Source organism: Haliotis cracherodii, unplaced genomic scaffold (genome assembly GCF_022045235.1).
Source record: "Haliotis cracherodii isolate W230 unplaced genomic scaffold, xgHalCrac1.p SCAF_11, whole genome shotgun sequence".
Classification (NCBI taxonomy): Eukaryota; Metazoa; Mollusca; class Gastropoda; order Lepetellida; family Haliotidae; genus Haliotis; species Haliotis cracherodii.
In genome coordinates this window covers 4,764,162-4,776,623 of record NW_027266266.1, presented here as the reverse complement: position 1 = coordinate 4,776,623, position 12,462 = coordinate 4,764,162, and the positions used below count along the sequence as shown (strand labels likewise).

The 12,462-nt window shown below is 41.3% G+C and overlaps 1 protein-coding gene across 1 annotated transcript in view; it reads left to right on the top strand.

The window, feature by feature from the left end:
• The first annotated feature begins 252 nt into the window (after window positions 1–252).
• Window positions 253–12,462, top strand: part of LOC139456132 (uncharacterized) — a 73,785-nt gene continuing 61,575 nt past the window's right edge. Inside the window, exon 1 of the mRNA XM_071237669.1 lies at window positions 253–745. Within this exon, the coding sequence (XP_071093770.1) occupies window positions 688–745 (58 nt within the window). The 5' untranslated portion in view covers window positions 253–687. The remainder of the gene's footprint in view (window positions 746–12,462) is intronic.

The window sequence follows — 12,462 nt, the reverse complement described above, 5'->3', positions numbered from 1 at the left end:
AGCTTGTCACAACGGTTTTCAACGTAACCAGTACAAACACCAAATATATATATATATGTAAAGTCGTCTTGACACTGATAGCCACTGGACATTGTCATGACCTTCCGACGCTCCTTGTGATCACTGTCATAGTCTGGCTTATCAAAGCCAAGCAAGCCAGACACCACTATGGCCGGGGGAAGCCGCTCCTTACAGCGTTAGGGGGTGTAAACGTCCATTCTGTAGTATCTCCATGGTTGTTATGAGCTAATATATCACCTGCGCGCGATAACAATGATCTATAGCATGTACCGCCGGCATGTAACTGGAGTGAGGACGCGAAGCTCTACATAAAATGTCCCATGAAAACACAATTTGCTGAAACGCAACTAAACCTACACGACTGGACTGTGAAATCTGCGTCAACTAAACAGGTCGAGGAGGCTGGATAAAAACAATAACAAATCAATACAAAACAGGAATTATTCTTGTCTACTGGTGATAGCGAAATCGATTGCTTTTATATTTCGCCAATTCCATTGTGCCGCCCATTTTAATTCGATTTCCAAGAGATAGTTGTCAGCGGAATAAGAAACAGTGTGCTTCCGATTGTCGCTAACCGAGTTACCCTCTAAGTGAAACTGGACTCGTCCAAGGGAGGCGGATTGCCTCCACAAACATCGCAGAGAGACGGGTTATGCCTTCGGTATGGGGAGGCGAGCTTTTGTGATCTTGGTATGCCTGGTGGTACTGATTCGGTCACAAGGTAGGTGTATATATATATATTTACACAGCAGCACATTTACACCGACAACACGTGGCTCCTTATCGATCTGAGGTAACGAAGAGAGTTTTTCATGTACTGTAAATATGCTATAAACTGTTTCGTCCATGTGCTTTGTGAAGTTATTTCTGTGAGAAATACAACACGAACTGCCCCTTATATAACGTGTCGTAGGCAGCAGTAAGCAATGACTATTTTATCAAATTAAGCTCGGTGTGAACATTGCTGCACAATGTGTAGAGAATGCACACACCTACACACACACGCACGCACACGCACACGCACGCACGCACACACACACACACACACACACACACACACACACACACACGAAGGTGACCTTTCATATATGTAGGATCGCGCTCGTATTTAATATTACCAATAACACGGATTAAAATAATTTAAATTATTAATATTAATATTCAAATATAATTTCTCATATGCATATGCATTTTTCATATGCACTGTTGTAGGTCTTAACGTTTGGTTTCTACCTGGCATTAAATAGGTTATGGCAACGATATAAGGCCATATACTTCAAGCAAAGGTTAAATCAGTATGTCAGCCAATCCCAGATAGATATAATATGGTTGTGTATTGCATTCCTAAGGTATATCGTAATTATTCCTGTGTGTTGAATTTTAGGCACGTACAGCAGATATACACGTAAATCGCTACGATGAAAACCATATGTTATGAATTATTCTCAACTAAATTATTTTTTTCTTTCGTTATTACCGTATTTTTTTTTATGCGCCTTAAAAGGTGCATACGTAAAAATTCCACATTTTCAAATGGTGGTTCTGATAAGCACTTAATGAAATATTGAACAGTGTTTAAATTTCAACGGATTGAAATTGTACAGTTTTACAGTTCGCTGTGATGTACAGCTGGTGATCGCTGACGCCTGGTATTACGCTGACAGTAAATATGTTTAAACTGAGCTGGAAACGATGTGTTATGATAACATAATGTCAGAAGAGTGTTGTTAATTCGAGATGCAACAAGTCATTGCTGCGACAGCACTTGAAGGTTATTCGGTAGAATATGAAATGAGTGAGTTAAAATTACATCGCGTCTGCAATATTGCAGCCATATCGTGTGTACAATGTGGAAGTACTTGACCCAGGGCAACATCTCAGTCGAGAGGGTTGTAAATATGGAAGCTTCATAAAGAAACAAACACTGCGCCCTGTAAATGAACGGTTTTGGTGGGGCATATCGAAATGTCGTTTTAATTTCGTATGCAAAAGGTGAGATGCCGTTATTCCCGACCGTTATGTATTATGTGAAATCAACAGTATTAGTGTTTGTTCGTTGTGTAACGCCGCACTCAGCAATATTCAAGCTATATGATATCGGTCTGTAAGTGATCGAGTCTGAACTAGACAATCCAGTGATTGGCACCATGAACATCGGTGGACACAGCTGGGATACGATTACATGCAAGAAGTCAGCGAGTCTGACCACACGATTCCGTTAGCCGCCTCGTACGAAAAGAATAGGTTGCTGAAAACCTATACTAACCCGGACTAATACCAAACCTCGGGGCGGCAGGATTGGCGTGAGTTTGTGACGGGTGCCACCTATAGAGGTGGTACGCTCACCATTTCGCGAACACCTGGTATTATCACTATTTGATAGTGATCATAAACACATGCTCATGATATCGTCGGACTCGAACAATCGACTCTGTTTTTTGCAGAGATTTCTATTGGATATGCAAAAGGTTTTGTGGCATTAATTATTTGGATTAAGGTATATCCTGTATGAAGTAGTTTCATTATACCTCGGGTCAGCAGACTGAGTCTTCAGATAAACTGTCCAGATTCCACGCAATTTAACTACACGTGATCTGGGGTGACTTAAGTTTCATGGTACAATAAATTCGAATTTGATCGAACATTGGTTATGTCATCTGATTTCTGATAGATACTGGTACATACCGGCCTACCTGTCAGATGTTTAGAGCTCATGGCGCAGAGGTTGACCTACCTGTACTTTTCGTGGGAATCGTGGAGTGTGTGAAAACAACGTTGATAACTGCACATTCTATAGGCCACTGGTCTGCCAGGCCCGGTTATGATTATTATTCAGACCGCCGTGATATAGCTAGAATATCACTCACTCACTCACTCACTCACGTTAAGATATTTCTCATGCATCAAATGATGATTTGAAGGAAATAAACTGAGCGCGTTGGTATTTCTCATCACCTGAAGATGATAGACGGAACTTAATATCAGACTGATATCCATATATGGGAAACAAATATACATCTGCAATAGAAATGCCAGGCATCAAAAATAATTTGAATAATGGTTTTGAAGATTGAGGTGGCACTGTGTATGTAACGACACCATGTTTCTGAGGTTGATTATGATGTATAAAACACCATCCATGATCGATCACATGTTCACCTCCAGTGCTTGGATGCAGCATTGTCTAGGGGCTTTTTCAAAAGCTATGTTGACAGTGTCTGTACATGATACGACGGTCAGTGTGCAGCTGATATGTGTGCAGTACATACCTCGAATGATGTGGTGTTTAGGGGAGCATGTGCGGTTGAGGACATTTCTACCAATCTGTCATTATACCACCACACACAACATACTCTCACGAAATCTCGTTATTCCGTGACCAGTAAAAGGGCTTATTTACGTCAAATGTAAATGTTCATAAATGTCCTTAATATCATGTTGCTATAACAACAAAGATGCCCAAAGATATGTTTGAAATCATGCATGGAAGGTGCGAACGTTAATGTATGAACAATGAACCTGCAAATATACACCTGAGGTATTTATTTACACTTACATTTAGAGCGACATACAGCTATATATACACTTCTATGTAGTTACTGATTTGCATTTGGATCCTTGAGAATATAGGTATATATGTTTAGTATATGTACAGAGAGAATGCGCCAGATTGCGTGAGAAATGGAAGAGATTTGTTGAAGGTGGCAGAGGTATTGATTCAAAGAGGTTGCGATGGAGAGAAAAAGGGAAAACTCTTGGCAAGAGTTGGAGAGGGAGAACGAGAGAGTGACTAAGAGGAAGAGAGAGGAATAGGGGTTGTGTGTGTTAGAGAGAGAGAGAGGAGAGGGAAGGAGGGGAGAGACAGGGGGAAGATATATAGGTAGAGAGATAGAAAGAGAGATCGACAGAGGTGAAGATAGATAGATATATAGATAGAGAGAAAGAAAGAAAGCGAGAGAGATGGAGAGTGGGGAGAGAGACGGAGAGAGGGGAGAGGGAAGGAGGGGAGAAACAGAGTGAAGATAGATAGATAGAGAGAAAGGGAGAGGGTGTGTGGAGAGAGAAAGAGAGAGAGAGAGGAGTGGGGAGAGAGACGAGAGAGGGGGAGAGGAGAGGGAAGAAGGGGGTACACAGAAAGTGAGGATAGATAGACAGATAGAGGGAAAGAGAGAGAAACAGAGAGAGGGGAGTGAGAAGAGAGACAGAAAAAGATATATCATAATAATACACCTCGTTGCCCGAACCAGTCATCAGTGAAATAAATCACCGAAGCTTGAAATTTTATTGTCTTAAGTTAAACAAACCATATTACGTCGAGACTGCGTGTATCTATCTTGGAGACAAGCAATCCATCATGAGAGCATGTGATCAATATCTAAATACACATTGCCAAGGGTTACATAAGCTTCACAATTCATGTCAGTTTTATTCAACGCTGGTAGTATTTACCGTTGAAGAGGGTCAGTGATACACATGAGGGTCGGTCGCACACAGACGACTGCAGGCGACAGATATTGCCTGCTCTGCTGGCTGAATGCATAGGGAATAGGCAGTTGCAATGAAGGATTACATCGCTTCTTAGACGCATTATTTCCATCCTTGGTAAACATCCTTTGATGTAGAATCTTCCATCCTGATCGATCATACAAATGACGTTACTTTACAAATAAATTTAATTCAAATTCAATCTGATATTTCCTCATCTTTAATTTGGTGGCATTTAACCATGACGTCATCTGCAGTGACATTTCAAGCACGAGTGTCATTCGTGTCGACATCGCCCAGGCAATTATGGTCTGATGATTATTATCATGCCACACTCAACTCTAAGGGTTCCATATAAATATTATGGCTTTCATCACATGATTGTGAAGTCATGTCGTTTCATCTTAAGTCACGTGGCTCAAATGCATTCAATATCTCTCCCTTTGTCTCTTGGAACCTCAGTGATATTTATTTCTAAGCTTACAGTGGGAGCCAATGTATTGCAATAACGGAGCTGTCTCGTACGACATTTCAGATTTGCCTGAGCCAATTTTCTCTTCATGTTTCCATTCGTCCCTGAAGATTGTAGAATTCATTTTGTTTTCGTTGCGAGGCGATTAATATGCATAATTGCTGCACTAAGTCCCAGTGCAATAAAGAGAATGAAGAAAAACTAGATATTTCAGATGTATCTTGAACAGCTATCTTACTGAAATTCTTAATGCCCATTCATCACAGTTCATCCACCACAATTATGAGATATCATATTTGTGAGGGCATTAAATTGACTTGATCAATTTTGTCTGTATGTCATTAGATCTCAACAGCTCCCTTGGGGATTGTTTTGAGTTGATCATACGGATGCTGCTTTTAAATCAACATGTTTGTTTTTGCTTGAGTTTCAGATTGTGTTGATTAACACAAACGGTAACATGGCATCTTTGTTACAAGTTTCATTTAAGTTAACTGTAGAATTATACCTTTTGTTTTGAAAGCATGACTAATTTGACTCTGTTATTTCTCAGAGGGTACAATGTGTGAAGCCCATTTCTGGTGTCCCTGACTTGATATTGCTGGAATATTGCTAAAAGCGGCGTAAACTACTCACTATTTCCAAAAGTTAGCTAATCCGGCGTGTTTGGGCGTGTGGTTTTCTTGGGCGTGTTCTAGCGTGTGGGTAACTTGGGCACTCGGCGTTTTTTTCTCCAATGAGCTATTCACTTCAAGATGACAACGTGTAAATGTGTCCACTCTCACAACTACCAATAGTTGGCCTTAGACACTGCAGTTCGACTCCAAACTACCCTTTCTCCCTATACTGACCCACTACTACCTTTACTGGGCCACCACGCATTAAAACGATTCACCACGCCCCTTTACTAATCCTCTACGCACTATTACGAGTCACTACACACTTTACTGGGCCAATACAGACTATACCGAGTCACCGCGCCCTATACTTATCCTCTACGCACTATACCGAGTCACTACAGCCTTTACTGGGCCATCACGCATTATAACGAATCACCACTCTCTTTACTTATCCACTACACACTATACCGAGTCACCACGCCCTTTACTGTGCCACCGTGCATTATAACGAATTACCACGCCCTTTACTAATCCTCTACGCACTATGCCCTTTACTGTGCCACCACGCATAATAACGAATCACCAGGCCCTTTACTAATCCACTACGCACTATGCCGTTTACTATGCCACCATGCATTATAACGAATCACCACTCCCTTTACTAATCCTCTACGCACTATACCGAGTCACCGCGCCCTATACTAATCCTCTACGCACTATACCGAGTCACCACGCCCTTTACTGTGCCACCGTGCATTATAACGAATTACCACGCCCTTTACTAATCCTCTACGCACTATGCCCTTTACTGTGCCACCACGCATAATAACGAATCACCAGGCCCTTTACTAATCCACTACGCACTATGCCGTTTACTATGCCACCATGCATTATAACGAATCACCACTCCCTTTACTAATCCTCTACGCACTATACCGAGTCACCGCGCCCTATACTAATCCTCTACGCACTATACCGAGTCACTACAGCCTTTACTAGGCCATCACGCATTATAACGAATCACCACGCCCTTTACTAATCCTCTACGCACTATACCGAGTCACTACAGCCTTTACTAGGCCATCACGCATTATAACGAATCACCACGCCCTGTACTAATCCTCTACGCACTATACCGAGTCACCATACCCTTTGCTGTGCCACCACGCATTATAACGAATCACCACGCCCTTTACTAATCCCCTACGCACTATACCGAGTCACTACACCCTTTACTAATCCTCTACGCACTATACCGAGTCACTACACCCTTTACTAATCCTCTACGCACTATACCGAGTCTCTACACCCTTTACTAATCCTCTACGCACTATACCGAGTCACTACAGCCTTTACTAATCCTCTACGCACTATACCGAGTCACAACACCCTTTACTGAACCTCGACGCTCTGTACCGACCATCCCGCTACACACATTAGTGACTCCCATACAGGCCTAATACACTCCAAACCGACTCACTTATCTTGAAATAGAGCCACTAAACCTCATACGAATCAAATACTGCTACGCGACATACTCTTTGTACGGACACACTGTCTCAGCCAGCCAGAAAGTACACCTTACGGACCCATGACACGCTGTGCTGACCAACGTCACCTTATATGAACTCACTACGTTCTCTTTTGACCTCTGACCCGCAATACCCTACACTGATCCCCGACGCCAAATACGGACTCATCCCTTTTTATATTGCCCCCCCCCCCCCCCCCTGTGGCATAAAAAATGCCCTGCCCTGACTCACCATGCCATATACAGACATTCTACGCTCCATATCTATTTACTGCACTTCATACTGACCCACTGGCCCGACCCACAACGTCCTCTGTTAAATTAAGCATCTTTCTTAAACGATCGATTTGATACTCAGTTGACGATCGAATGTGTACGTTTTGACATTCATCAGTTATGAAGACATTGGTTTATGCGCAAATGCACCATTAAGTGTTTCGCGCATCGCGGAGTTTGATCGCGTGAGCCAGCGTCTTCATCAGTCGACGGCCGCCACCGAGTACGTTCTCAATCCTTATATGGACAGTACAGAGACAGCACCAAAACTGAAAAACGCAAAGAGACAGCATTTCATGGTGCTTAGCGAGGACATGGAACGAAACAGGGGATGGTTGGATATCACTTGCAGTTATCTGCCCTTGATGTTACCCTTAGAGTAACGTCCCTTGGATTATCGCTTGCCGACAAGAAAACACGTAATTTTGAGTTATGGTCAGCGTTTGAAGAGATTCTATATTGATGAACCAACCAAGACAACGTAGATGGAGGAAAGAGGTTAAATTTGGACTCAATTAAAATGGATTAAATTGAAAGAGGGGGCCGAATGTCCTGGGATTTCACTGAAGAGTCATCCTCTGATTGTGAAAAACTGTTGTGACCATAATGCTCCTTTGTTATGACCACTGATATATGTCTCCAGCAACCCACGTTTGTCGTAACAGGCGACTAACGGGATCGGGTGGTCAGGCTCGCTGACATGGTTGATGCACGTCATCGTATCCCAATTGCGTGGATCGATGCTTATGATGTCAATCACTGTATTCTCTGGTCCAATCTTGATTATTTACAGACCGCCGTCAATATAGCTGAATAATTGTTGAGTGCGGCGTTAAACAACAAACAAATATTCAATCAATCTCTTTCCTTAAATTCTGCAACATTCATTACACGTCACGCCAATATTCTTCACCCGACCATCAAAGCAGGAAAGCATAAATTCAAGCCATGTACCCCTGTTCAGTCCAGGACTGCTATTGCTCTCTTCTTACTACGTCATATACTGTTGCGTAAATTGTAGTCAAACAAGAAAAAAAGAACATATTTATCCGATTTAATGAGATCTACTGACAGCGGTTTGTTACAACGTTTCAATTTGAAGTTTCCAAAGTATCTCGCGATATGGTTTCATGTCCTCATTCTGAAATGAACGTCAGTTGCTTTGCTGCCTTGCTAACATTCCTGAAGAGCAGTCACTTGTAGCTTCCAAAAGTTCTGATACCATAGATGTAGACTTTAATGGCGTTGTCCACAAACAGTAGTAGAAATATGTCAACTGGAAATATGTAGACAGCATAACGGATTATGTCCCATCGACAGGGAGACTGCATATGTTTCGTCGAGGACTTTGAGGTGTCCCCATTGGCATCTCTGTTATAGTGAAAAGGTAGGGTGATGTGAAATAGGGTTTAACGTCACGTCTAAATTAATGCCCTTATATAGGGGCGTGCATGCAAGTGTGTGTGTGTGTGTGTGTGTGTGTGTGTGTGTGTGTGGTTACTAATGCCGATTTCAGACACAGTATACTGACTCCGAGCCGACCAGTCCTTGTTTTAACCCCTTAATACCGAGCGCCAGACAGGGTAACAACACGTACCATCTTTTGACGTGTTTTGGTATGACGCGGGGATCGTACCCCGAACCTTTGGCTATCTGGGCGGACGCTCTACCACTAGACCACGGTGGCGGTCGAAAACAAGTAGAGGAAATGTTAGCAATAAGACAGCCGGGTACAGTAAAAAGAAATCGAAACATGGAAAGCAAGACACGTCCACATCATGGGGCTGACAAACTCAACAGCATTCAACTGCGAATGTTGCAATGATACAAGCAGGTGTCCGCGAAATGAGTGACCAAGATTTGGGATAAGTTTGCAGGAAATACTATGACGTCGGAGACTGCAGACTTTACACAGATACTTGAACAACGTGTGTAACACTCCGGCAGGAATGAGATGGGCACACAACAGAGATGAGGACTAGAGCTGAAGGTGTCACGGGAGGAGCTGTAATATTGCAGGGTTAATATTTACTTGATTCTTATATTGGATTAGATTTGGGCACAAGTGAATAAAGTACGAGCTCTGGTTGGTTCAGCGTTAATGGCTCGAATCCTTAGTTTGAAATCCAGACAGATAAAACACTATGAATATTTATAACAGTCTCAGCCAAATCCCGGTTGCTGATTTTTCTATTGCTTTCAAAAGTTGGGGCGAATTTTAAAAAATTAGTGTTACAATTCACAAAGGACAGAGCAGAATGAGAATATCTTCTTGGCCACGAACCTGCCCAATTTATATAAAACAACTTCTGATTATGTTTGTTTGTTTGTTGTTTAACGCCTCACTCAGCAATATTCCAGCTATATAACGGTTGTCTGTAAACAATCGAGTCTTGGTCAGACAATCCAGTGATTGACATCATGAACATCGATCCACGCAATTGGGATACGATGACATGTATCAACCAAGTCAGAGAGCCTGACCACCTGATCCGTTAGTCGCCTCTTTCGACAAACATAGTCACCTTTTATATGAACTGTATTATATGAGTTTACGTGAATTATTATTTCACATTAGTTAGACACTTGAATGTTTCTCAATTAAAACACATAACATTTGTGCCAAAAGGGGCCATTTGAGAACTGCCTTCGTATGAGATCTGGTACAAATGCACGTAATTGTTTTAACTCCACGTCTTCTGACCACTCATTACCTTGATAGAGTAATAACTAGAGTAAGAATGTAAAACATCAATGCTCGATAATAACATGCCTCGATTTTCAGATTCCATTGGGCGTAAAAGGCAAATAGCGGTAAAGATTGTATGATTGGATCACTGAAATACATTAATAACACCAGGTGCTCGTGAAACCGGTTTGTCACAGAACCGCTTGATATCTTGTGTGCTCTCATGGGAAAAGTACATCAACATATGACCGTTAATCTGTACTTAATAATGCCATATCCTATTTTAAGGGTTCACAACGTTTCTCCTTTCAACCTTTGAAGCGAAGATGCGATCGATCGCGATCGATTTAATTAAAGTTGGGGCCAAATATATGCTGTAAATTTGGAGATTCGTGCGAGGAGGAATCTACGGCGAGAACTGCGAGTGACACCCACTCAAAATATATTTTCATGACGCAGTTATTTTTATAGATCATCAAGAAATAAAAAATGTGAGGAGGCATATTAATTCTATTTCCTTCTATAAGTACATTTGTGCCTTATTAACACACCAAAAGGTTAGTATATCTTTTGCAAAAACGAAACAGGTATTATTCAGTAAAAATAACTAATCATTAATAGTGGTGCAGGCTACAGGTTGCATTCAGAGGAAAACAATAAACGCGTGTGTGCATGTATTCACGTCCTCTATTATACAGGTAGGACAGAGCCATTTCCCTTGATATATCAAACGCAAACTACTGACAATGTACGTTGTCAGGTTCAGTTTGTTTATGTTGCAACAATGACTTCACGCAAAAGTATTTTCAGCGATATGTTTCAATCCGGCATTACTTATAGAACGATTACATGACAAAAGCTATGCAAAGACAACGCGACCAAACCTGTAGTTAGAAAGCTACAGAATCTGCTTGACACGGACTCTTTGAAATATATTTCCAAACCAAGATATCTGTATGTAGAGCGCGATTTCAAGAGCTTCTACATAATTCAAAGCGACAAAAACAATTCCATAATCAAAAGAAATATTTCATAGAAGAAGAGTCTTTTGTACTATTGTAACTATATCATAAGCATATGTTCATGAATCACTATAAAAATGTAATGATGTCCGCGTTTAAGATGAACGTATCCTGCCAAACCTGTGGCACCAGACACAAACACATGCAAAGGCGAGTCAATTATTGCGAATGTTGCGAACAAACATGCGAATATATGACACAAGTTAAATAGGGAATTGAATCGGACACAATTTTGTCACTGATAACAGAAAATGTTGACGTTCTGGTTAAGAGGTTCAATGTTATTCAAACATTATCATATGTAGGAATACATAACTTCACCTTTTGTAAAGCAAACACTACGACTGTAAATTCTGATTTAAAAAAGAAATAATAAGCCAAAGCCTCTCGTGAAACACGGTCGGGGTTGATGGGTAGATTTATGTCAAGACAATTGCGACAAATCCAATTAATCCATCGCTGTGAGTTAAGCTTGTCACACAAACACGATTATGTGGTTTAATTCCCTTGTCTGCCCTGCCACCGAGGGCACACAGACACGCCATGGCCACATACATCACGTCGGGAGAACAAGATAATGGTTCACATGCAGTATTTATGCCCAGAGTGACCACTTTTTATGCAGCATACATTATGACGCTAGTCTGTTTTGATTGAAAGGTCAGCGTTGAACGTTTAAATGGCAACAGTAAGTGTTCGTTGACGTTAAATACACTAATGCTAGAAGATAAAGTGCATATCAAAAGGGCGCATTGCCCCGTAAACATTTATTTCAATTTTTTTTCTTAATAATGATTACGTTGAAATCAATTCTTATTTATTTGGACAAATGTTACGCCTTCAGTTGGAACGGACAAGCTAGTCTATGGTGTTATTTTACGCGCATATTAAGATCTATGCATAAAGATTCAGAGACTGTATGACAAGTGGGATGACTTCAACTTTACAATAGTCAACTTTCCCTTCTCGTCGAGCAATATTCCATCAGCTCCAGCCTTTGGTGTTTAAATTTCACAACTTCTGCTATACAATCGAGCATGCTCTGTCTACCACAATTTCAAAGAGCGTCATACGACTCTTGCTCAGAAGTTGTTTGATCAAGGTTACAACATTCAAGGACTAGTAAAGCTTTCAAAAGGTTGTATGGTAGACATGTGGAGGACATTTCCAAATGTGACGCATCAGTGACAAAAATGATGTTCGATGCAATTCCAAATGTCAACTTGTACCATATATTCCCATGTTTTTTTTCAGGCAAACAATTGACTTGCCTTTGCGTGTATTTGTGGCGGGTGCCACTGGTGTGTCAGAATACGCTCACCTTTTCTCGGACACCTGGTATC